Here is a 24,989-nt window from a genome sequence, read left to right as displayed (position 1 = left end):
ATATAGAAATAAATAAGCTTTTATTTTTATGACCCACACGCTTGCTTTGTTATTGCAGGTAGGTGTGCAACAACAGTACAAACCAACCTGGCTGTCAATCAAATGGCTGTATCAGATGCAAACACACTGCTATGTCAGGCTATTATGCCCCTAATCATGCAAATCAGCATGTTATTAGCAAAATTACTGTGCTCAGTGGCCGCCTTCTTGTCCAGAAAGGACATCATTATCCTATTTAACTGTAAGGAATGACCTGCAACATCTTTCTTCCCAGTTCCATACCAAACATATGCTTTCAGCTTCCTCCTTTGCTGAAAAAAAACCCCAAACAAACAAAAAACCCACAAAAAAAGTAGAAGGGGAAACCCAGCCTGGAGCCTGGCTAGCCTGGAGGGGCAGCAAGGAGAAGTGACATCTGATGCAGACATGAAAGCACATTTAGCAAAGATCAGAAAAGGCATCCCTCTTCCACTTTCTCACAATCTCTGTGCGGAATCAAGACGTGCAAGGTTAACAGAACTGCTCTGACTCCAGACAACCTCCTCCAGACGACCGAGCATTGAGCATGCCGAGCGTGCTACTGAGCGCAAGGTCAGCAGCTGAGCCGCAAGAAGAGAAAGGGGACGGCACAACAGTCCTGTACCAAATTACACCCTGTTCCTGATCACGCGAGCAGAAGCTGTCAGGGCCAAGAGTTAACAGCGCTCAATATTTACCCAATGGTCTATTCATTTTGGCAACAGGAAAAGTCATCCTCTATGCATCCTCAGCTCAGCAGGTCAACAGAGAAAAAGCCAAGTAAGTGTTTACTCATGCACTCTAATAAGAGTGATGAATGTTTCACACGAATAGAAACGTTTCTAAAAGCAACTTGTCTTTCCCTGGCTGATGAGTCTCTTGAACAAAATACGGTTTCATCAATATTCTGGCTATGAGGAGAAAACATCTTTTTCTAGTAAATTCAAACATTCATCAAAGAACACCGCTGCATGTCACCCAGGGCTGCATTCAGACAAGCCGAGCACGGACTGAAGGGTTATGAGGAAGATTATACAGCACAATGGAGAAAGCCACAGTGAAACACAGGGGACTGGCATCCATTTCCAACCAGCCTGGATCAGGCCCTCTTCAGACAACAGAGCCAAATCCCCTCTCCTGCACTGTCAGATAAGGTGGTCTCAAACCAGAGAGCTACCCTGCTTCTCCTAAACTGCTCAACAGTTATGCCCCTCAAAGACAAGCAGATGGACCAAACCCAGGGCACGGCCACCTGCCTGCGCTCCTGAGAGCCAAAACGCCTCCCTAAATCACATCCAGAGAGTCACAAGTGACTACAACCACGAAGCTACAGTGATAACGTAGCTGGGTTGTGATCAGACTCCAGTCACTCCTTTTCCAAAGACATTATCTTTACACACAAACTGGAGATTAGCTAGAAGACTTGTTAATTGAGCAGCAGTACATGTTGTGCATATACAGAGATAAATTACTTCCCTTCCTGCAAGAATGTCCCCACTTCTGAACCTTGTGCTGCTTCCTCTGTCCCAGGAGTCCCTCTGCTGTGGGCTGCTGCAAGCTGTCCAAGGCTGCAGGCTCCAGACTGGAAAACAGCGTTCTCTTAAATAAATCCACAGCAAAACACACTGACTCTGGGTCCAGAGCAGAATTCAGTCAAGGAACAAGGGGAACTTAGTGACCACTGACTTCTTCCTCTGTCTAGTGAGGCCAAACACCCAAGATAAAGGGAGAAGCGAGGAAGAGCCTTTTAACACTGCAATAACATTTAGGTGGCAAGCTGCAGCACTCAAAATAAAGTAGTTATCATGATGACAGGTATTCTGGGGAAGCAACAGAGCTGTGAGTCCCACGGCTGGCTTGCCTACGGCTGCAACGGCAAGAGCAGAGACAAGAGCCAAAAAATCACGGGCTCGGGGAATTCACCTGCTCCAGTAGTAAGCTACACTTGAGCAGGCACTGCAGCTCATAAGCTGAGCGCTTGCTAAACAGTCCTGGAAAAAGCAAGCAAAAATCTGTCAGGTCTGAGGGTAGTCAGGAACCAGTCATGCAGAAAAGGCAACAGTGTTGGTGTAATCCCCTCACTTCCCAACTTTTAACAACTTTCCCTGCCTTCCCCCTCCTCAGGAAGCAGGTATATCACAAAGCACCTCACTTCCCAGGAGCAACACTAACACATCACCAACGTCAGCAGCCCTTGGAGAATCCCCCTGTGCCTACCTTGGCTTGGACGGCATAAGAGGCCAGCAGGACAGAAGCTTCAGGAGGACAGTAGATCTTCTCATCCAAAATCTGCTTCTTCACCTGCACACAGAAGTAAAGGACACATAACATACATTTAGTAGAGCAGTGCAAAGCATGACTGTCACAACAGATGGTTACAGTTTGGTTTAGCTCGAGCTGTCAACCACACAGTTAACAATTTTCCTAACACTAATTACAATTCAGGCCCAGGATGTCTCTGGTGGCTCAGAAGGGAAGGGCTCAGGCTTTCACTGGCCGCCTTTTTCAGACAGGTTTGCAAGAAGAGCTAAATTTATATGTGGAAAATGACAGAACCTATATACCATCGCTAAAGGCAAAGAGGGGGAAAAAAAAATCTTGCATGTAAACACAACTATAAAACTCTTAAGGTACAAGCTATGGATGGATATGACATCTATACGCACCACTAAAAAAAAATGAAATTTGCAGCTGAGTCTCTGAGCACACAAAGGTTTTGCTCTGGGATATTCAGGCCTCATTATGAGTCAGTGCTCACCTGTGCTCGAGGCTAATTCCCTCCAATCCCACTGGCAGCAAGGAGAGCTGCGAGTCACCTCCGTGGCAGTGCTTTTAGCAGCAGGCAAAGCCCTGTGCACACTCCCAGAGGAACCAATGTGCAGTTCCCAAAAACAACAGCTTTACATTTCCTAGCTTCTGTGCATTAAAAAATTACACCTGTCATGTTTGATATTTTTTGGTTTTGCACACTTAATTTTCCTTAATAAAGATAGGGAAAAAAACATACTATTTCCTGGGAGACTTAAATGGATTGTCACAGAGATGCAGTAACATCAATTTGAATTTATAACATGCTTTGAGTCCTCAAAGTTGGTTACAACACAATCACAGAAGATATTCCACTGCATTAAGATAAAAACCAGCAGTTGCAAGCTTACGTGCGCTCCTGTTTCCCATATGCATTACAGGAGCCCAGGCTCCTCTCATCATCAGAAATCCTAGTAGCAAAGTCACGGTCTGCATTTATAAAAATGCAGCCTTAACTGCTTTTCCTCTCTGATTTTTCTTTTCAAAGATGCCAACAGCATTTTTCCTCATCAAGGATAAAACCCATGGCAAACCAGACATTTAAAAATAGCCCTACGGAGACACGAGCACACGAGACAGAACTTGGAAATTAACAGCAATACTTCACATTTAGAAGTCCTTTAGCTCTGAGGAACAAAGATGAACTTTGGAAGAGTGAGAAGTAGCAAGAACCTGGTGAGCTCACTTTCATATCCATTTGAAAGGGCACGGCACACTGAAGTCTACAGTGGTTATTTCAAAAGCATCCAAGTCCAGGTTGCCTCTACTTTGGTGTAACAAACTTAAGTGTATTTTTAAAATCTTTATAATGTATTTATTTTACAAACTTCAAATTAACAGCCACAGAGCAGCTGAACCATCCCAACAAGTGCCTAGGGGGTCTGACTAAGACTACTCTAGTCCCAGTAATCATAGTTGACACAACTCTTTATAGGACATAGTTTCAGAAAATTGATCTTGTCTGAAAAAGAGCTCCTGCAACAGAAGCTCTTTGTTACCAGCCACACAGCACTGCTACAACATCAGCTGAGCTGACTTCTCAGGATGCAAAATTTTGTAGCGTACTTTAAATAAAAAAGAAAAAAAATCTGAAGATGCATTCACCACAGTTTCCAAATGCTTTAACATAAGGGCACGAGTTACAGGGGCACATGGGACCGTTAGGTTTCCCTTTCTCCTGTGCTTCTGCCATCAGTCTCTGATGAAGCTCTGCTGCTGGGATTTTCTTCCGCTCCAGTTATTTGAAGGCTGATTTTTGAAGAGGTGAACCTTGCTGTACAGCCTGAACATGAAACAGGTTGGCTGCATTCTGTTCTTGAGGATGAAATTCCCCTGCTTCACATAACAATGCTATCATGTACAAAGGCAACTGCCATCCCTCAGCACAATTGATATCCACACCCTGCAGAGAGGTGGACTCCAAGGCTGTGTGTGTCATTCAAGCCCACATCTGACAGATTCATTTCCCCTAGCTACCACACACTAATATTACAAATCACCTAATCATTCCTGACAGCGAGTTTACGAGGTCTGCAAGTCTGGGCACCTGTGACTGCTTCATCCAGACAAACCATCTTTGACCTATTTTACGAAGTAGTTGTTGAAGACAACTCCCTTCGGAGAGATGTCAACATAACGATGAGGATCCACACTCTGCTGACAACTTTCTGACCCTGCAACCTTCTCACACTTCTGCTCATCCTAGCTCCTTCTCCCTCAGGCTGGAAAACACTGTATTGACATGGCTCCTACCTGCAGGAAGAACAAGTGCTGTGTGATTTCCTGGACCAGTTCCTCCTCTGCGTTCTCAGGATAAAATTTGGCCAGGAAGTGAAAGGTGACGGGCTCCTCTGTTGGAACATCGTGATCCAGAACCTGTGGGATACAAGAGCCATTCAGCTACTCTTTCCAGCTTCTTCAGCACTCTGTCTCTTGGAGCCAAGACACAGCTCCCTTCTGTTCAGATCAGCACATCTTTTGTCAAGCACTTTAGACACCTAGAACAGACGAACCAAGCTAAGTAGTTCAGAAACCACAGTTAAGAAAACAAACAAACATTTCTGACGCTCCTGAGAATGCAAGAAAACAAACAAGTCAGAAACAAACAGCATGCGAAATGAGACAGCAAAGGTTGATCCTGATCTGCTGTGCGCACATTGCCTCTGCTGAACCTCGCAGAGCGGTGCTATATCCTGCTACGCCACCATCCGAACCTTCTCGTTGTTGCCCCGCACTGCCTCTTCTTGTATTTGTTTCAGTGCTGTTCCTCGCTACCTTTCTATTGTGCTGGCACTGCCCAGTTCAGACTGATGTTAGTTTAAAACCTTGGCATAACACACGAGACACCCAGACCTCCCTCACAGTCTCAATTACTGTCTGGTTTTAGTGTAACATCCTTTGGATGCAAACAGAACCATGTTTATCACTTCTCCAACCCACCTCTCAGCAACCTGGAGGCTCGCCTATTTGGGAAGCCTTTCCTCCCTTAGCTCCATCTCCTTCTCACTCCTCTGGTTCTCCCCCTCCCCAGCTCTTCATACATCTCAAAAACAAAAGAAGCCAAGATGCAATTTGACTTTTCCACTAATGGTTTTGTCATTCAGTGGCACAGAAGAGAGGCTTTTAGGTTGCATTTATGTTATAGTCACTCTGAAGTCCAGCATCCCAGCATGGCCATCTCCCCGCATGCCTCAAGGGGATTCAGTGTGTACGGTCCAAGGTTCACAGCTCAGAAGGAGCTGGGGTTATCTCTGCCACCTCTCCTTACTTTAACTTACAGATGCCATGGGGATGAGATTTAAATACACTTCACCCAGTTCACTTTGGCACCACACATAACACAACCTTGAGCATTCAAGGAAATAGCAAAGTACATCGTCTTTTGTCATCCCACACGACCTCTCAAGGGAGGTTTGGTTCCAACCTTCTTGTCCATTTTGAGCCAGGCCACCGTATCCTTGATAGTGTACTGAAGCCCAAAGAACCAGGTTTCTCTGAGTCCTAGTGTCCTGCATACTAGATCGAACAGGTCCTTCCCTTTCCACTTCACCTGCAGGAAAGCAAAGAGAAAGCAGAGTTACAAAGATAGATTTCAGAACTTCATCTCCATTCAACCAAATCCACTCTTTTTTCACCTCACGAGGTCTTTGACAGTGTGGAGAAGGCATCTGGTACAGATAAGAAAACATCTTAATGAAGCATACTTTATATCCTTCCATCTGATCTCATCTGCAGATCACCAGCTCCAACCTCAGCAGGAAACAGAGATGTGATTTTTCCCCCCTTCCAAAAACGACACTGTAAAACCCTCTGTTTCTTCCTCTGGCAACCCACCAACATTCAACAGAGGACCTGAAGGGTCCATTCAGGTTCCTTTTGAGCAGCCATGCACTGCTATGAGCAGCCTGTTTCCAGCAAGAAATAAAAATCACTCTTAACTGCCCCTTAATAGCTTTAACGGCTCCACTTAATAGTCCCAGGAAGCCCTGCACAAGCTCCAGCGTCAGCAACAGGGTTTCACAGACAAGGGTGCAATGCACTCCCCAAAATCAGAAGTGAAACGATCTATGTGCAAAGTGTGTTCATCCAGAGCCACCGACCCTGCACATGTAAAAGGGAAAAAGATCAGAGAAAAAAAAAAATTATCACTGAAGTCAACGGTTCTCTTGGAGCATGTTTTGATAGGGTCAACACTGCATTTTCTGCTGAAAATGTTGGTGACAAAAGTAGCTCAGGAGCTGAGAAAGTTGGTCCTGCTCAAAGACCATGTCCTTCGAGCAATCCTGCAGCTGCATCTATGTTGCTACTGAAGTTTGCTCATAAAAACAGAAGGCGTTGGGGAGGCAGAAAGGTGAAGAGGGACATAAAACAGATTAATCTAATATGCCAAAGCCACTTTGGTCTTCCATCTGCACAGTGGAAACAATTGCTGGACCGAGACATATGGCCATTACTCTAAAGCCCTAGGGCAAAAGGATCTCGGCACATTCTCTTGTCACTACAACTCAATCTTGGTGCCACCTGGACAGCATCAATATTAATGCTCAGGCTCGGCAGGGACTGCTGGGGCTGGTGTCGCGCCGCTCCCGCTGTCACCCACTGCCGCCTTGTGGGCAAAGCCGCCGAGGACAAGCTTATTGCCATTCTGCTGGCTTTGATTAAATGAGTATATCGTTATTTTCTCCCCCTCCCAGGGCACGCAAACACACACACTGGCAGTCCCAGAATAGAATAAAGTCAATGTTACCCTCCAAAAAACCAACACCCCCAGACGGCTCGCCACAGCCTCTCCGCAATTCCTATCAACCACCGTCAACACCTCGAGGTCAAAAACACCAGGAGGAGCAAGTTTTGCAGGGTTGTAATTATAAAACCCTAATTTCACACATTTAGCTAGCCTCCAGTCCCCATGATGAGCTCCAGCTCGGCACAGGATGGTTCAGATTGTAGAAGATCTTTTCCTGACTATTATTTTAAGAGGGAGGTTAATTCAAGGGTTCAGACAAAACAGAGCGAGACACATTTAAACAGCTATTTTGTACCATTTCTGTAGGCACATAAAAACAGGCTGCCATCAAAGGGCTATTTCTTAACTGGAATGAAACTGCTTTGCATAAAGTGTTATCGGCTTTTTTTCTTTTTTTTTTTTTTTTCTTTCTGCAAGGACCACATTACAGCCTATTGCTTCAGAGGAGTGATGGGTGCCTGCAGGCACACAGCCCTGCACCTAACCTTTCCCAGGACAGGCCCCTGCGTGTTGCTAACAGGAGCGTCTCCTCCCCAGACACTCCACATCCCATGGGATCAGTGTTGTGAACAAACCTGGAGCAAACCCACTGAGTCCCATCCCCCCCTGAGCCGGGGTTTCCACCCGCTGTGGCTCCCCACCAAACCATCCCTGCAGAATTTCACACGCAGGCACCCCGACTTTGCTCACCACCCTGCAGCAGCTGGCATGACCCAAAGATTTCTTCCCCATAAGCAAGCCAGCCGTTCGTTTCAAAAACCAGCAGTGAGCATTAAAGCAAGAGCTTTGTGTGTTTTCCCCCTTCCTTGCAATTTTAATCTGGTGACAGGAATATTTTAAGCGATTGCTTCTGCTGCTAGATTTTACACCGCTGCTTTGTCACTGCACGAGTACGTTATAGCAGAAATATATATTTACATTCCTGCCCGCACAGTGCTGAAATCTCCAACAGTAACACGCTCAGACAGCCTCCCTGACTGTGCTGAATTACCTTCATTAAATACATAAATGGAACAGCAGCCACGTTTATTTCAACATACATGATTTCATTCCACACCTCGGTACTTAAAATAACTATCTGCATTCAAGTGGCGTCTTTTGACAGCTGAGCTCAAACTGCTTTAGAGGCGTTCAGGACCTCAGCCCTCCTTACCCTTACTTGATAGGACTCGTATCATTAACTGCCACATTTCCTGGTTGTAAAACGCAAAAAAGCCTCCCCCAGGCACGAGGGTATGAGGAGAGCTGCTGTCCAAGGCTGGGCAGAGAGCCTGGGGGAGAGCCAGGATGGGCTAGCAGTTCCCCATCCCATCCTCTGCTAGTAACGCCATTCCCCTGCTCTGCACTAAAGTGACACCTGAAGCGCAAAGACGGTTTCACAAGCCATTACGAGCTCCTGAAAACAAAACAAAGAGGCTCAGAGCAGAAAAATTCCCTCTCAGCCATATGCCAGAGCGTCTGGCACAATGCTATAATAAAGCTCAATGTCCCAATAAAAAGCTACATCATGATAACCTGAACCTGACCCACAGGACAGAGCAAGATGCGTCACCTCAGCATCCTCGATCAGCTGCAGGCATCGCCTCTTACATTTGCAGCTTTGCGTTCTTCCATTAGTATGATCGCAACACAGGTTGTTAGATATATCCAGCGAGTCGTTGAAGGAATACGTGGACAAGCTGCTTTATAAACAGGGTAAGCGCTGCAAGGCTGTTACTCTGCGGAGCTGGAATTTATGTTCTTTACTAAATACAGAGTGTTTACAATTTATCAGCAGAGCATTTTAAGTAAACAGCACCAAACACTTAAAAGTCAGCAGCCAGTGGCTAGAATAGAGTGCTTCCAGTACCAGTTATTGGCATCATCTTTTTCTCCAGCAGAGACATTGCATTTGGCGTCGATTAACAGGGTTTGCATTATTTATTAACCTGCACCAAAAGTCATTTCCAGCTAGCAGGCAACTGGACAATTTATTTTGGTGCACAACCCTTCCATCAAGTTTCACAACTGCTCCTTAGCTAACAAGTCAATAAACCAGCTGCAAAAATGAGCAGAAGGGTTATCTGATTCCCTTGTTGTGGGGTGACAAGGAAGGAGTGCCAGCACTACGAAGTCGGCACTTTTGTAGCGAAGTGCTACAAAAAATGGGTGCCAGGCACAAGAGGGTGCAGCCACCCTGCAGAGGGTTGAGCAGGTGGTCTATGGAAAAAAAAATCAACCACTGGTATAGGCGGATGCTTTTCTTCCAACCATGTCAAATTGAGTTTACGCCAACTACATGGAAAAGGGAAGGAAAAAAAAAAAAAAAAAAAAAAAGGACACTTTTTAAACCATTTAAGATCAAGGTTCCTCACGTGAGAAGCTCTCCTCAGACAACAGGGAGGTACCCAAACCGCTGGGGACAAAACCTGGCTCTGTCCGGGGGCGGCAGATGAAGATCTCACCTCCGTGTCGATACAAACACAAACCACCAGAGCTTCAGCTGTCCCTGGGGTCAGGCTGGGGAGTAAGGGCACAAACAAGTGACTGGAGGGCATTAAGGCAGCGCTCAGCAGCTCAGCCCAGGCACACTGCTTCCCAGGGAAAATCCATTGCCAACAGTCCCTCTGCACCCCACGCAATGCAGCCGCTCTGCAGAAGGCACAGCACCAGGTTAATGCATGACCTGGAAGAAATGACTAACATCTATAGAATATTTCACTGCACCCATTTATCTTTAAATAATGCAGAAAATGGCTTTTCACCTCAGCAGATCATTTTATTAAGCGTTAGTTCTGTGCTAGAGATGAAAAGAGAGCACAGAGTCCCTGTTGTGGTGACAGTCTGAAAGACCACGAAGAAAAGGGGACCAAGCCCCAGGAAGATGTGCTCAGCTTCCATCGTGTGATGTTATTTCCATTTAGAAGCAAGGTTTAACAAGAGGATGTGACACCTCTTCAGTGGAACAGGGAGGAAGATGGCAGAAGGGAGGGGGCAGGGGCTGAGCAGAGCACCCTTCCACTAACCACCTGGGAAACAATAAATGGGTGGGCTGTATCTGTTCCCCATCCCACCAGGAGATGCCCAAACAAACGAGCCACAACAGTTTACGCCTGAAATGGAGATAACTTTTGAGACTGCAGACCACATTTATTTCTCTTTCTGAACTTGAATGATATTAGGATTGCCACAGACAACAATTTATTTGGATTTAAAGCCCATTTGCAGCAAATGGGGAATCAAATACGCAATATGCTTCCATTTTTTTAAAAAAAAAATCAAGTGATGTCAAATACTTTCAATTGCCACTTACTGAGCCACAAGACAGGGCTGTAAAAGTTATTTTTATTTACTAATGCTACACGACAACTCGATAATGAGCTTTTAATTAAAACCTATTCTGTTAACCACCGAGGAGGCCAAAAATGCACCCAGGCGTAAGGACACAGATGGTGCAGCCAAGCACATTTCGTGATGTCTGCCCAAGACAGAGACGGAGTGGGGTACACGGCAGAACAAGCTGCTGCGGCTCCGGCCAGCCGGCACTGAGGCAAGTGGGAGAGGCGGAGGGGACAACAACCGATGATGATGTCCCAAAGCCTCACCTAGCCCCACAAGTTGGGTTTGCACAATTTAAGAGTTACAGAGTCAAGCAGCAGCTCAACACATGGGAAGAAGGTCCAAGAGGTTGAGAGAAGGATCTTGATCCTGCAGGGACCCCCCCCAGCCTTTGGGTGCCAAGGATGCATAGGAATATAACATCAGACAGAGCTGTCTCTGACAGCAGCCTGCACCCTCACCGCCGCGAGAAGGGCCCCACAGGGCAGCAATCACCGCGTGGGAGCCAACTGTGGACTGACACAGGGTATTTCAGCACAAGCCTGACCTGCTCTGACGATCTTTTGCCTGCTGATGCACTCTGAAAACAGACAGCTTACCGCAGGGAAAGCCACGCTAGGCTTTAAGAAGCCAGTGTTGTCAGCCTTAGGAGAGAGGGTTAGCCTTGCAAGTTTACCTCTGAATGAAGCAAGGCTAAACCATGTATACTATCAAACGCCTCTCTTCCAGTCTTAAGGGCTGTTTGATTTTCTAACAGAGTGCTGCCTCCCAGCTTCAAGTAGATTGTTTCCAGGGCTGCTTCCCTGTTCAAGTATTTTTAATTTCAAAAACCACCTACTTGAAAGACACTGTAGAAAAAAAAAAAAAGAGGAAGAAAGAAGAGATATTAAACAGCATCAAAACCAGAGTCTGTACACCAAAAGAGCAAGACTTTCTGTCCCAAATGCCTTCACTCCTTCCCCTTTGCATCAACACACCTCCTCTGAATTAACCACAAAGACTGACGATTGACAGCAGTTCTGAACCATCTTTGGAGGGAACGAGATAACTCGGAGTTTCACAATCAGCTCAGAAGAGGCTGCAGTGGGACACAGGGGATCCAGAGAGCATTTCAGATGCAGGATGAGGCAGAGAGAAGCCAAAGAGGACCTGTCTTCATAGCAAGTCTCATGTGACTTGTGCACAGCTTAAGGGAATGCAGAACTGAACCACACCAAGCAAGACATCTCTAAAAAATTAATTCCCAAATGACACTGTTGTGAATCAACAGAATTTCTGACCTTTTTTGGCATAAACCCCTCCAAGCCACGAAGTGAGAAAATAGCCCTTACCTGCAGCTCATATTTAAAGAGGGGTCAGCAGCAACCAAACAGCACAAACTCCTGAGCACTCACAGAGAGCCAACACAGGATTGGGGCAGATGGGTGTGCTGAGGAACCAGAACATTGACTTGACAGCTGGTATCCCAACAATTTACTGAAGATCATTTTGTAGCTGAGGGGGATTATTTCTCTCAAGCTTTTTAAAAATAGCTGTTACTGCCCACAGATCCGTCTTTTCCAGTTAACTTCCTGCCTGTTTGCAGAAGCTTAGCAGCAGTGAGAGAGGTCACTGCCCCTACTAGCATCACTGAGCTGCTGCTAGATATTTAACCAGGGATGGAAGGATTTTTATAAAACCCCTTCCAAGGATCCTGCAACACAGAAGGAAGCTGAGGGCGCTCTACTTCCTGGCTTCCTTCTCTTGCCTGTTTTATTTTGGTGCAGTGACTAGAGAGAGCTCAAAACTCGACCTCAATTTACTGTGCCAGCTCTTACTCAAAAACTTACTTGGTTCCAGATTTTCACCACCAAATCTTTGCTTGCTCCTGTTTCAGAGGATAAGCTTTTGCAGCTCAGCTACGTAACTCCCTAGGTTTGTTAACAAAGAGACCAATCCTTGGCCACACACTGCTGAAATTTGGTCTTGCCTACTTACAAGCGAACAGAAAAGCTTTACAACTAACCTCGTCCAACTGGCGCTTCACCGAGTGGGGCACTGGGCTAAAAAGATCCCTTCCAACCAAGGTTATCCTCTGGACAAAGAGGAACAGATTAAGCACTGAAGCAGTGACAGCGTGCACGTTTGGACCAGCAAATACATCAGTCCAAACCTGCCACTTCTTGCTGCTTGAACACTTAAGCTGTTTCTCTAGGTTGGCTGTAAAGCTTTTCCATTCATTTTTAACCTACGACCCACAGAAGCCGCTGGATAGCTAGCTGCATCCTTGGTGAAGTAATGATCCCTGCAGGAGTTTCAGGCCCAAGATCACAGGCGCGATTAAAAGGCTAAAGATAAAACACACACTTCAGAAAAGGTGCTGTGGCTCCAGAGGTGAAAAGCCACTAACCTGACTGACCACTGCAAGAGGAAGAAACGGGCAAAGACATGCACAAAACCAAAAGAAAGATTGATGGGTTTCTCCTATCAACCAGGGAACTTGGTTCTTGGAGGAAAAAAACTGCACATCAGTCCACGTGAGACCAACCTGACACCAGCCACGTTACACCACCACCGTCCTACTGGAGGGACAGGATGAACGATGCCTTGGAAGACAAAGACTCAAAAATACCACAGATTTTTATGATGTATGCCAGAGATAATGGATAACCAACTACCTCATCTAGAGAGGCACCACCAAAACCACATTACCTTGCCATGTCGACTACTTTAATTTGGTTCAGGGCCACTGTCAGCAAGCTGCACCATCAGGGTGGCAACAGCAGAGGAAACCATCAGGCCCAGCAGGCTCCTGGCACTGCACTCTGAACTGACATCAAGCCATTTGTACCACACCCTGGCAAGCTCTGCTCTACACTATGCCACTTAAAACAGCTTCCCAAATCGGTACTCGGGCAGTGCACTGCCTATCGCGGTGTTAATCGCAGGAGAACATCAACATTAAATGTCTTTCAGCAAGATTTCTCTTCTGCTGCTCTCCAAGCACAGAAAGCTGAGGGACCGCAGGAGCTATTTGAGGGTGATCTCAGAAAGGTGAGGCAGCTAGGGATTGGTTTAACATGGGGATTTTAAGAGCTATGCAAATGTCTATCCTTCCTCAAGATGCTATCAATTAATTAGGTAGCAGGCTCAAACAGCTGCGATGGAAGTAACATAAAGGAAGACACTCAATTTGTGCCTTCAAGATTTCCCCAAACAAATTATAAGTCTTTAAAGTGAAACCCCAACCGTGATTATTAAGTTTCATCACCAGGTTAGAAAGATTAAAATTTCATTTCTATGAATTATTTTAGATTTAGACTCGATTTAGAGACATCATTTGCAGAGTAAACAGATGCAAAGCGGGTTTAATCTCTTAAAATACACAGCTGGGAATTTCCACAGGGCAGACTGAAAAACTAACACAGAAAAATAAGATGTCCCCCTCACAGCTACGGCGGTGTTGGTGGGGTCAAAAGAAGAGGGACTGCTAGGACCAGAGCCAGGGCTCTACAGCTTGCACTGAGCGACATTCAGTCCAGCCCCAAGAGCCAGCCATCAAGCCACAGCAGGTTACGGATTCAGATCTCTTAGCTGCTCCACACACTCTCCCCAAGGGCTGGGGCAGACCTTGCTAGCCCCAGCTGCCCACCACGCTGCCCAGCCAGGCACTGCCAGGTCTTACATCCCATGGCCTCCACTATTTCCAGCTGTCTGGCCACCCTCGAGGTCTCAGGCCTCCGCTGCCACTGCCTCCAGGTGAGGACAGCACCTCTGTCCTGCGCAGCAGGGCTGGGAAGTCTAACTCATGACAACACAGATCACACCTCAAGAGCTCTGCAACAAAGTTTGGAGAAAAAAGATCAGTTATGTTAATCCCACACAGAAAAACTCATTGCTGAAGTGTGTTTACCAGCAATAGGATCAAAACCTGCCCGGGAAGCCACCAGTTAGGCTATGCTGAAGACCAGCACACATAGTATCAGCCTTCCCAGAACAGCCTCACACCCCTCAGATCACTCACTGGCTGGGCATCTGGCTCCTGGAGAAGGAAAAGCAGGGTGAAAGAAACACAGCAACGCTCAGAGCAAGGCTGGGAGCACACACCTAGGGCACAGAGATGAGCAGTGGCTATTTGCAATGGGGTGGAGGGAGGACAGAGACTTCTGGAAGTGGATGAGACCAAGGGCATGACAAGATGGCAGGGCAGGATGACAGAAATCAGCCCGCTCTGCCTGGACCGCAGCCTCTCCTTCGCAGGGACCCGCAGTGCCAGCATGCAGAGGATGCAGGAGGGAGCAGCAATTTCCCGCTGTCCCTCCCAACTCTGAATACCCAGCTCCCAGGGCTCAAGCAAAACAGTGCTCCCCGGACAACTGCCGAGCGGGCAGGGCTCCTGGGCAAGGCCATTTGGACTGGCAACCCAAGGTCAAGGCGTCAGCATGAATTAGGCAGCAAAATGCTCCTGCACTCCTTCCTCTGCCTGCTCAGCTGCTGTTTTCCATGGGGTTTCAAGCCCAAGGCAGGGAGCAGGCTCCAGCACACCAGGTACACACCAAAACCCAACCAGAGCTACAACCCTAGGACTGCTGGACTCACAGAGGAACTGATGAACCTGCAGCTCATTCCCTTGGTGGAGCCAGGAGGTGCCCACGGCTGGAGAGCAGCAATGGCAGAGAGGGAGGGGATGAGCACAGGCAAGAGAAGCCAAGAGGCAGCAGCAGTCCCCCCTGCCCAGCTCCGAGTGAGTTGGATGCCCCCAGGAGCAGGCTACTGATGAGATCTCCAACAAACCATCGGCTACCCATCCCTGTCAGCACCAGGTACCATTTACAGACTGCAAAAACACATCTCAGGAGCCTCCCCCAAACAGCACAACAGCAAGACTCCCAACTGCACCTCCTTCCACTAACCTTCTGGTGCGTGTTTGTGCAGCAGGGGTTTCCCCCTCCCCAGCCTCCTGCTCCGGTCAGCAGTCCTTCCCATCCAAAGAAACCCATCACATCAACGCCCACACAGATACTCCAGCAAACACAGTGCTGCTCACTCCTCTCTCATCTCAACCCTCCACAGCCCGAGCCCAGCAAAGCTTCGGGCAGGGGCCAGATCCCTCTAGAGAGCATGGTCCTCCCCAGACCATCGACCCTCCCACTCCTTTGACTTTCAGGCAAAGTGGCCAAGGCCACAAGCTCTGCTCCTGGCTCCAGGTCTCGCCATGGGCTGCCACAGCAAGGACAGAGACAAACCCTTCCCTGGGCCACCTTCCCATCCCCTCCGTCACATCAGCCCCAGCGACTCAAGGCCACAGGGTGTGTCTGATCCATCTGCAACGTCAGGAGCTGGGCTTGGTGCATTTCTGCAGAATCAGCAGCCAAGGAGTTTTCCCCAGAGCCATACAACTACAAGACAAAGACAGGGGCAGAGACACGGCCAGGGAGCTGGACTGCTTGAATAAAACTCACACCTCAACATGGACTGCCCTGTGCTCACGGGCACCAAGCATGGTGTGAAACAGCCCCATCACTCACAAGCATCCAACTATTTCCCTCCCCTCCACCTGAGCACTCTGTGCTGAAGGATGCCTGAACTCTCCCATGCATCAGCTCAGACGAGATACAGGAGACCCGAGCAGGACCATACACATTGCTCAGGAACTCCTTCCTGCACTTTCAGAAAGGCTGAAGAAGTCTATCTGCAGCAACAAGCTTTTTTGGCAGGAACCTCCCCAAAAAGTCATCTCAAGAGGCACAAGTTGCACAGTCAAATCCCACCCAAAAGCACTGCCTCACTGCTGCACAAATCCCCTAATCCCAACGTGAAGCAACAAATGGCTGCAACATTAAAAAAAAGAATTATTTACTTTTCATCATACGTTATTACTGGCAGCCTCAGAAAAACATGCAAGAACAGTGCCAGGATGCTTAAACTCTCCTAGCAGCATCACAGTGGGAAGCTCACAGGACTACTATCTCAAATAAATCCTTATTCCCTGGGAAAGGCAGAAAGTTCTTCAGAGCGGACAACAATTGTCAAAAGCAAGAAAATTTATGACAACAAACACCCCTCGGCTTACAGGAACTGGGATTCCATCAAGATAAGCATCAGACTAATGAAATATAAACTATTAAATAAGAAGGTTAAACTGGGTAGAAACGGATTTCGGTGTTTGCATGCCTGAGCCCTCTGGATTGGCTGCAAAGACACCGACAACAAACGAGACCCTGGGGCCTGACAGCAACTGCCCAGGGGAGGTTTAAGGGCCACCAAGGGCCAAAAAAAAGGAAAATATCAGGGAAAAAGCAGTCACACCCACAGCGGGCAGCTGGACACAATGCCCCCAGACTCCTCTTCATCCTCGGGACTGAGCTAATAACTCACGCAAACGTGAAAAATGTATTTGTGTGTGTTTGCTGAGCGCTTTGAGCCGGACCCTGGTGGGCTCAGGCCTGGCCACCTGGGCCACCGCCGGCCTCCTCACGGTAGCCACCGTGCAGCGGGCGCCTGCGGCTGCCTGAAGGCTGAATTGTAATGAGAATGAAGGCGAGTTACAAACAAGACACCAGAACCGCGCACACCCCTCTGTCCCGGCCGGCAGCCCCAGGGGGTCGCTCCCCCACCGCGTAGGGCCCACCCACCGCCCGGCCGGCCCCCACCCGCGCCCCCCGCCGCCGGGCCCCGGCCCCACCGCCAGGCCGGCCTCAGGCCGGCTGCCGGGCCAGGGGCAACCCCCGGGCGGGCGGGACAGACCGCGGAGGCGGGCGGGGGTGCGGCCCACCCCCCCGGGAGCCCCGGCCCAGCCCCGCCGCCGCCGCCCCGGCCGTCACCTCGCAGCTGAACTCCATCTCGGCGTCCATGGTGGCGATGCGCACCGTGAAGGTCTTGGGTTGCTTCCTCTTCAGCGAGCTGAAGCTCATGCGGGACGCGATGGCCCCGGCCATGGCGGGGTAGGCGGCTCAGCGCGGCGGTAGCGCCATGGCGGCGGGGAGGGCCCGGGCCCCGCCGCTCCGGGCCGCGCCGAGCTGCGCCCGCCCCCGGCGCCCCGCCATTGGTCCCGCACTGGCCTGCTCCCGCCCCCGCCAGGCGGGTTGCGCGGCGCGACAGCCAACGGGGAGGGCTGTAAAGGAGGAGAGGGAGCGGAAGCGGCTGTGATTGGGGAAAGTTGATGCCGCTCAAGGGAAGGGGGCGGTGCGAGAAGGGAACACCTCCCAGGGCGGGGGGATGAAGGAGAGGCGTGGGCCGGGCGGTGGCGCCACCTGGTGGCGGGCGGAGCGGGAAGCAACCTGCGCCGTGACGTGCTGCGAGGAGCCAGGCCCGTGCGTGGGAGCGGCGGGGCGGGGCGGGCGGGCACTAGGACCGGGGCAGCGGCCGAACGACCCGGGACTCCCCACGCTGCCGGCATCGGGCGGGACCGGGACAGCACCAGGATAACAGGGCGGGACCGGGACAGCACCGGGATAACGGGACTGGGACAGGACTGAGATAACGGGATAGAAATAACCGGGCAGGGGTGGGACAGCACCAGGATAACGGGATCGGCACCGACACAACCGGGAAAGTCTGGGACGGAACCGGGATACGGGACCGGGACCGGGGGGTCAGGACCAGCACCGGGATAACGGTATGGGACTGGGATCGGAACCGGGACCTAGACTGGGCAGTGGGATGGGACTGGGAGCCGAACTGGCGGAGATAACGGAACTGGGACCAGGGGATGGGACCGGCACGGGGCTGATGGGATGGAGGCTGGGGCCAGCGCCGGCGCGGGGGGGACGGCACTGGGATCAGCACAGAGTAATGGGCCGGGAACTGGGACCAGCTCGAGGTTCCTGGGCCGGCAACTGGGACCAGCTCGGGGCAATGGGCGGAGCCGGGCCCACCCCACCCCGGCCCGCGGCCCGGCGCCCCCGCAGCGGGAAGAACGGGGCCTCTGTTCCGCGGGGACAATAGGGACATTGACGGTGCCCTCGCCCCCGCAGGACCCCCATGGCAGAGGGAAGCGAGCCCCCCCGCCGGGCCCCCGCCGGCCCGGGCACCCAGGTGGGCGGGGGAGGGGGGCACGGGGGGGCTTGGGGGGGTGTGGGGAGCTGGGAAGGGACGTGGGGGACTCAAGGGTGACCCGGGGTGCTGGGGGGGGGTCATGGGGGGGGAGGGCAGGGGGTACCCAAGGGAGCTCGGATCCAAGGGTGACCTGGGGTGCTGGGGGGGCTCATGGGGAGGTATGGGGGGGGGGGGGGGGCAGGGGGTACCCAAGGGACCGAGGGGGCTGGGGGGGTCATGGCGAGCTGGAGGGGTATGGGGCACCTCAGGGGGCTCAGGGTGGCTGAGGGCCCATGGGAGGGCAGCGGGGACTGTGGGGAACCCAAGGGAGCTCAGGGGGCTGGGGGGGGGGACGGGACATGGGGGGCCCAAGGGAGCCCGGTGATCCATGGGGACCTATGGGGCACAAGGTGGGGGGGCATAGTGCCCCAGGGGATCCCTGGGGAGTTGGGGGGGGTCACAGTGGGGTGCACAGGTGGATTGGCATAAGGGGGCTGGTAGGGGCCTGGGAGAGCCGCTCGGAGCCCCCGCTCCAGGTGACTCCCCCACCCAGCCCTGCCGGCCAGTACCGCGGGTCCACACCTTCGGGAAGGGGGGGCAGGCGCTGCGCAGAGACCCCCGCGCCCCCCCTGCCATGCGCGGCTGGCTGTACAAACAGGTGGGGGGCAGAGGAGGTCGGGGGTGGGGAGTATGAGGGGGCTCCAAGGTGGGAGGGTATGGGATTGGGGAGGTCTGGGGTGGGGGGTGCTGGGGGGGGTCATGAGGTTTGGGGGACTGGAGAGGGTTGGGGGTCTGGAGGGGGTATGGGTGTTGGTGTGGGAAGAGTTCTTTGGGGGTATTATAGGTTTTGAGGGATCAAAGGGGGTGCTGGGGGCATGGGGGTGGCAGGGGATGCTGGGGTGGCAGGGGTGGTGGTGGTTGCTGGGGTGGCTATGAGGTTTGGGGGGCTCTGGGGGGGGGTTGGAGTTTGGGGGGTTGATGGGCTGGGAGGGCTCAGCCGCTGTTGCCCCACAGGACAGCTCGGGGCTGCGGCTCTGGAAGCGCCGCTGGTTTGTGCTGGTCGATCTCTGCCTGTACTACTACCGGGGTGAGGGGGGGCCAGGGGGGCGGGCAGGACACCCTGGGGGCTTGGGGACCTAGGGCATTGGGGGTCCCTGGGGGGGGCTCCCGGATCAAAGGTCCCTGGGGTGGTTGGAGGCCCCTGGGGGGGTCAGGGAACCTGGGGGGATCAGGGGTGGGGTCCCTGAAGGGAGTGGGGGGCCCTGGGGGGGTCAAGGAACCTGGGGGATTGGGGGTCCCTGGGGGATTGAAGGGGTCCCTGGTAGGGATCTGAGGTCTGGGGAGCCCCAGGAGGTTTGGGGACAGCCAGTGGGACTCAGAGAAGTTCCCTGCGTCCCCCCAGTGGTGCTGGGGTTCTTGGGGTGCCAATGGGGTCCCTGGGGGTGTTCTCACCCCCTGCCACCCCTCTGGCCCCCAGATAGCAGCGAGCAGCAAGTGCGGGGCGGCCTCCCCCTGCCCGGCTATGAGATCCGCATACTGCCTGCTGCCCCCCGCGCCCCCCGGTTCCTCTTCACGGTCAGCCTCCACCCCCTGGGTCACTGGATCTGGGGGTGTCCTGGGTGCGGGGACAGGGCCCAGGAGGCTCTGGGCCTCCTGGGCCCCCTCCAGCATGAACCCCCCCATCCCCAGGCCGAGCACCCCGGGATGCGGACGTACTGCCTGGGGGCTGAGACCCCCGAGGAGCTGAATGCCTGGGTCTGCGCCTTGCGTCGGGGTGCATCACCCCTGCCCCGGTGAGGGGGCATGGGGGGTCACAGGGAGCCTGGGTAGCAGGGGGTTTGGGAGGGTCCCAGGAGGCAGGAGGAGGCTGGGGGCTTTGAGGGGGTCAGGGAGGGTTGGGGGGGTCAAAGGCTTTGGGGGGGGGGGGGCTGGGGGGCAGTTAACCCTTTAACCCCTGTTGTTTTCTTGCCCTCCCCCCAGCTCCCCCTGCGCTCCCTCCCTCCAGATGCCCCAGGAACCACAGAGTGGGGGTCCCCCATTGTCCCCTCGCCCCTGTGGCTGGTGTCCCCCATGGCCCCCAGCTGAGGAGGTGGTGGGCCCACCCATGCCCCCTACTCGCCACCCCCTAGTCCCTCCACTGCACCCCAGCAAGGTGAGTGTAGGTGGGGGGCACTCAGGGGTGACCCCTTTATTTCACCCTCCCCTCCATAGTGACCCCCAAACCAGCCTCCTGCCCCCTATCCCATAGCATCTGGGGCTGGGGGGGATGTTGGAGTAGGGACCTCTGACCCCCAGCCTAACCCCAGGTGTCCCCCAAGCTGCTCTGACACTCCTTGCCCTGGGGTTCCACGGGTGCTGGGTAGCCCCACAGGTGCCGGTGGGTGCCACAGTGGCCCCCAGAGCAGCAGCTGGGGGGGGCGGTCTGGCCAGGGTAGTACCTCCGTACCCCAAGGACCACCATAGGGGGATCCTGAGGGTCCCAGTACCCCCACAGCAGAGTACCGGGGGTGCCCCAAAGACCCAGGGCTGGGCAGGGCACTGCACTCCAGGGGACCCTAATACCTTCCCCTGGGGGGGCCTACCCCCTGCAGGGACCACAGTTCCCAGCCCCTCCAGTGACCTCCCCCAGCACTAGGAACAAGGGAGCCATGGGGTGCCCTGACCCACAGCCAGCACTGCAGCCCCCCCAGGACAGAGTGGGGGGATATGGGGGGGTAGGTACCGGGGCAGTTGTGGGGCAGGTCTGTGCGGTGGGAGGGGGTTATGGGGCAGGCTGGGGGCGGCAGGGTATAGGGGGAGCCGTGGGACAGACAGGAGCAGCGGGTGCCCTGTACCCTCACCGCAGGTGTCCCCACGCCCGGAGGAGGCCCCGGCACGGGGGGAGCCCCGCCCTATGCTGACCCCGCCTCCCCTGGGGAGGAGTCTGCGGGAGCTCCGCCCCCCTGGAGCAGCGACCATCCAGCAGCTGCCCCCTCTGGCCGGCGGGGGGCCAGATGCCGTGGAGCAAGTCATGGCGGCCAATCAGGCACTGGCTTTTCCACCTGGCTTTTCTGATTGGCTGCTGGCACTCGAGGACTCGGATGGGGCTCTGCCCTTCCCGGGCACCGCCTCCCCGCCGGCAGCCAATGAGACCTCGCCCTGCCCGAGGGCGGGAATGAGTGGGCATGGCTCGGAGCGAGAAGGTGTGGCCGGCCGTGGGGCGCCTCGGCCAATCAGAATCACCCTTCTCCAGGCCAGCTTCTGAGGGAAGGGAGGGGAGCTACGCCCCTGTGGGGCGTGGCCTGGTGGAGGGCGGGGTTTCTGTAACCCCGCCCCCTCTGAGCCCCGCCCCGCTGCGGGGGAAGATGGCGGCGGCGGTGCGGCGGTTGCTGGGGTGCGGCGGCGCCCCCGGTGGAGCGCGGTGAGTGGGGCCGGCCCGGGTCCCCCCTTCCGAGGCTTCGGGTCCCCTCAGCGGGCCGGGGGCTGCTGCCGGCGGGCGGCTCCCGGGCCCTGGCGCGGTGCCGGCCCCGCTGTTAATGCCTCATCGGGCAGCGCAGCCTGCTGGGCAAAGGTCCGGCCGGCAGCAGCCCCGCGGCGAGGAGGACTCCGCCCGCGCCCCGCTGCCCTGGGGGCGCCCGGCCCTCTGGAGGGCACTGGGCAGGCTGTGCCCTGCCATGGGGCAGCGGGTCTGCCCCACTGCGGCGGGGGTCCTGGCCAGAGCTCCTGCGCTTGAGGGGGCTCCCGGGAGAGTGCTCCCCTGCCCCCCCGGGCCAGCCTGAGGCCCCCAGAGCCTGGGATGGGGAGAGCTGCCACCTTCGATGTTCTACATATTCCCTATAAAAGTGGGCCGGGTGCCCCACCCCACCCCCCACCCCACCCCCCACCCCACCCCTTCTGGGATGAATGGAGTGAAGCCCTCCAGGATGGACGGTGCTCCCCAGCAGCTGGAGGATGCAGGCACCTCTTGCCTGAAGACCCTGGAGGAAAGGACCAGCACTGTGGCCTTCAGCTGCTGTTTTTGCCCCCCAGTCTGTCATTCCCAGGCCAGAGATGCTGGGGTTTCCTCCAGCATGGGTGTTCTGGCAGGTGCCCCCCCGGCGCTGACCCGCTGTCTCACAGGCAGTACTCGAGGGACGCCGAGGGCAGCTGGTTCCGCTCCCTCTTTGTGCACAAGGTGGATCCCCGCAAGGATGCCCATTCCAACCTCCTCTCCAAGAAGGAGACCAGCAACCTCTACAAGATCCAGTGTGAGTGGCCCCGCTGGGAGGATGGAGCTGGGGGTCAGAGCAGGTGGGGTGCACCCTGCTCTACTGGCCCCTCCTCACCCATGGGGACTTCCCCCTTGAGCTGCTCTGCCTTGGGCCACCCTCCCAGGGCCTCGGCTTCTGCCCTGGCAGACCCTCTCTCCTCTCCCTGCAGTTCACAACGTGAAGCCAGAGTGCCTGGATGCCTACAACAGCCTGACGTGAGCCCTGCTGCTGTTGGGGTGCTGCCTGGCATCCCAGCCAGCTGTTGGAGTGCCACTCTGGAGCAAGGGGGTTGGGAGGGTGGGCTTGTGTGGAGCTCCTCAGGATGCTGGGTGGGTCTGTGCCTCTGCTCTCCTTGCCTCAGTTTTTCTTTCTGTGAAATGGGTGCACCCCCCAGGGATGCTCCCTGTCCTGTTAGGGCAGACTGCTCCATGCCCAGACTCCTTGTACTGGCCTGGGAGGGCAAATGGGGGTATCTGGAGTGGTTTGGGGTGGCTGCTGCTGCCCCCCCCCCCCAGCTTCTCCCCCTTTGCCCCCCCAGAGAGGAGGTGCTGCCCAAGCTCCACTCAGATGCTGACTACCCCTGTGACCTGGTGGGCAACTGGAACACGTGGTACGGCGAGCAGGACCAGGCAGGTGCGGGCAGGCAGGCGGTGGCTCCTGGTAGCTCTGCTGCCCGAGGGGCTGTGAGCAAAGTCGAAGACCTCGGCTTGTGCCAGGGGCCGGCTGTCATGCAGGGGGAGAGGGATGTGAGCTGCTGGGTGGGCTTTTGGGGTGCTACCCCCATCTCCCCAGCACCACGCTCTCCTTCCAGTGCACCTCTGGCGCTTCTCAGGCGGGTACCCGGCCCTGATGGATTGCATGAACAAGCTCAAACAAAATAAGGTACCACCAGGATCATGGCGAGGCGCCTGAGCTCTGCCCCTCTCCTCTGCCTGACACCCCCCGGCCTGGGTTGTTGCCCCTACCCGAAACCCCCAGCTGGGGCTGTCCCCAGGAGTACCTGGACTTCCGCAAGGAGAGGAGCCGGATGCTGCTGTCCCGCAGGAATCAGCTGCTTCTGGAGTTCAGCTTCTGGAATGAGCCCCTGCCCCGCCAGGGACCCAACATCTATGAGCTGAGGACCTACAAGCTCAAGGTGAGCAGCTGCAGGGGACCAGCCCACACCATGGGGCAGCATTTGGGTTGATATACCCCTGGGATGGGGGTCCTGCCTTGTGTTTTGGGGGCCAGCTGCCCAAATTCCTTCCTCCTTGGTGAGGAGAGCCCAAGAGCAGGGATCTGGCTGCTCACACTGGGGTTTTTTTGTCTTCTATTTCCAGCCAGGGACCATGATTGAATGGGGCAACAACTGGTAAGTGACTGTTTTCCCAGCACAGAGGGAATCAAGGGGGGAAAAGGTCCCCGAGGAGTGGGGGCCCTGGGCAACTCCCTCCCAACCATGTTTCTCCCGCTGCGTGCCAGGGCTCGGGCCATTAAGTACCGACAGGAGAACCAGGAGGCGGTTGGTGGGTTCTTCTCCCAGATTGGGGAGCTGTATGTGGTGCACCATCTCTGGGGTAAGCGGGCTCCTCCCTGCCACCCTTGTCACCCCCTGGGCTGCCCCCACCATGGGCTCTGGGGGGGGTGTGGCCCTGAGTGCCAGCTCTGTCCCCTCCCCACAGCGTACAAGGACCTGCAGTCCCGGGAGGAAACAAGGAACGCGGCCTGGAGGAAGAGGGGCTGGGATGAGAACGTGTACTACACGGGTGAGCAGGCCCCCCCTGCCCACACTGGGGACCCCCCTTGCTCACAATGGGGACCCCCCTGCCCTTACCCCTCTCTTGCTCTGTTTTTCTAGTCCCACTGATCCGGACCATGGAGTCGCGGATAATGATTCCCCTGAAGATCTCACCCCTGCAGTGAGCGGGGGGATCTGCGCCAGGGTGTCTGCCTGCACCCAGGGGGGCTCGCTGCCTGCCTGCGGCCCTGCTCTGCTGGGGGTCTCTGCTCCCCAACAGCTCCTGGCTCTCCTTCTCCCCCCTCACCTCATTTTGGTGTGCCCTGTGGGGTGGGGAGGGTCCACGGGTGGGGAGGGGAAGGGCGGGAGGCCCCCACCCTGCAGCAGGTCCCCAGGTGTGGCTGGGGACAGCACTGCAGCGGGGCTGGGCAGGCTGCAGAGGTTGGGGGGTGTCTTAATTATTCCTGACGGGCCCAGTGAGTGCCTTTCCTGCCAATTAAATATTTAATATGCCAACACCTGGCCTCTCTGGGGGGTGTCTGGGGGCACTCAGGCCCCCCAGTGTGGGGAGCAGACCTGCCCCCAAACCTGGCCTCACCCAGGGAGATACCCTGCCCCATGCCATGGGTGCGCCCAG

At 54.3% G+C, this 24,989-nt stretch overlaps 2 protein-coding genes across 18 annotated transcripts in view; one reads left to right on the top strand and one right to left on the bottom strand.

The window, feature by feature from the left end:
- Positions 1-17,387, bottom strand: part of NF2 (NF2, moesin-ezrin-radixin like (MERLIN) tumor suppressor) — a 49,457-nt gene extending 32,070 nt beyond the window's left edge. For 9 of the 13 annotated variants that reach the window (XR_008731787.1, XR_008731786.1, XM_055707532.1 and 6 more), the window contains exons 1-4: positions 17,194-17,386; positions 5,750-5,875; positions 4,579-4,701; positions 2,236-2,319 (exon numbers count right to left, since the gene is read on the bottom strand). Coding sequence is in view for 11 of the 13 variants with exons in the window: in XM_055707532.1 (XP_055563507.1) it covers positions 2,236-2,319; positions 4,579-4,701; positions 5,750-5,875; positions 17,194-17,307 (447 nt within the window). In the remaining 2 variants the exon portion in view is untranslated. Of the gene's footprint in view, positions 1-2,235; positions 2,320-4,578; positions 4,702-5,749; positions 5,876-17,193 lie in introns of all 13 variants that reach the window. The other 4 variants (XM_055707552.1, XM_055707559.1, XM_055707525.1 and 1 more) reach the window with 2 other exon arrangements.
- Positions 17,388-17,721: 334 nt separating this feature from the next.
- NIPSNAP1 (nipsnap homolog 1) lies at positions 17,722-24,868 on the top strand. 5 transcript variants are annotated; one of them, XM_027813876.2, is made up of 10 exons: positions 21,677-21,806; positions 22,505-22,632; positions 22,805-22,850; positions 23,174-23,268; positions 23,447-23,517; positions 23,630-23,770; positions 23,955-23,986; positions 24,097-24,191; positions 24,297-24,380; positions 24,473-24,868. In XM_027813876.2, the coding sequence occupies exons 1-10, from the start codon at positions 21,751-21,753 to the stop codon at positions 24,535-24,537; spliced, it is 813 nt and encodes a 270-aa protein (XP_027669677.1). In that variant the 5' UTR covers positions 21,677-21,750; the 3' UTR covers positions 24,538-24,868. The 5 variants fall into 5 exon arrangements, 3 of the variants coding, with proteins under 3 accessions (XP_027669677.1, XP_055575544.1, XP_055575537.1); XM_055719569.1 differs by having other exon boundaries at positions 21,678-21,806; positions 22,415-22,632; XR_008733759.1 differs by lacking the exons at positions 22,805-22,850; positions 23,174-23,268; positions 23,447-23,517; ... (3 more) ...; positions 24,297-24,380; positions 24,473-24,868 and adding exons at positions 17,722-17,987; positions 18,346-18,406; positions 18,960-19,064; ... (2 more) ...; positions 20,096-20,199; positions 20,387-20,558 and having other exon boundaries at positions 21,252-21,806.
- Positions 24,869-24,989: the final 121 nt, after the last annotated feature.

This window comes from Falco cherrug, chromosome 1, assembly GCF_023634085.1.
Source record: "Falco cherrug isolate bFalChe1 chromosome 1, bFalChe1.pri, whole genome shotgun sequence".
Taxonomy (NCBI): Eukaryota; Metazoa; Chordata; class Aves; order Falconiformes; family Falconidae; genus Falco; species Falco cherrug.
Note: the sequence above shows the minus strand (reverse complement) of the source record. Positions and strands in the feature narration are given on the sequence as shown.

Excerpts from the sequence above, each read along its gene's own strand:
- NIPSNAP1 (XM_055719562.1), top strand. The coding sequence starts at position 22,182 with ATGGGGAGAGCTGCCACCTTCGATGTTCTACATATTCCCTATAAAAGT. Across the intron at positions 23,518-23,629 it reads ACAAGCTCAAACAAAATAAG|GAGTACCTGGACTTCCGCAA; the intron begins GTACCACCAGGA and ends GGCTGTCCCCAG. Across the intron at positions 23,771-23,954 it reads TGAGGACCTACAAGCTCAAG|CCAGGGACCATGATTGAATG; the intron begins GTGAGCAGCTGC and ends TTCTATTTCCAG.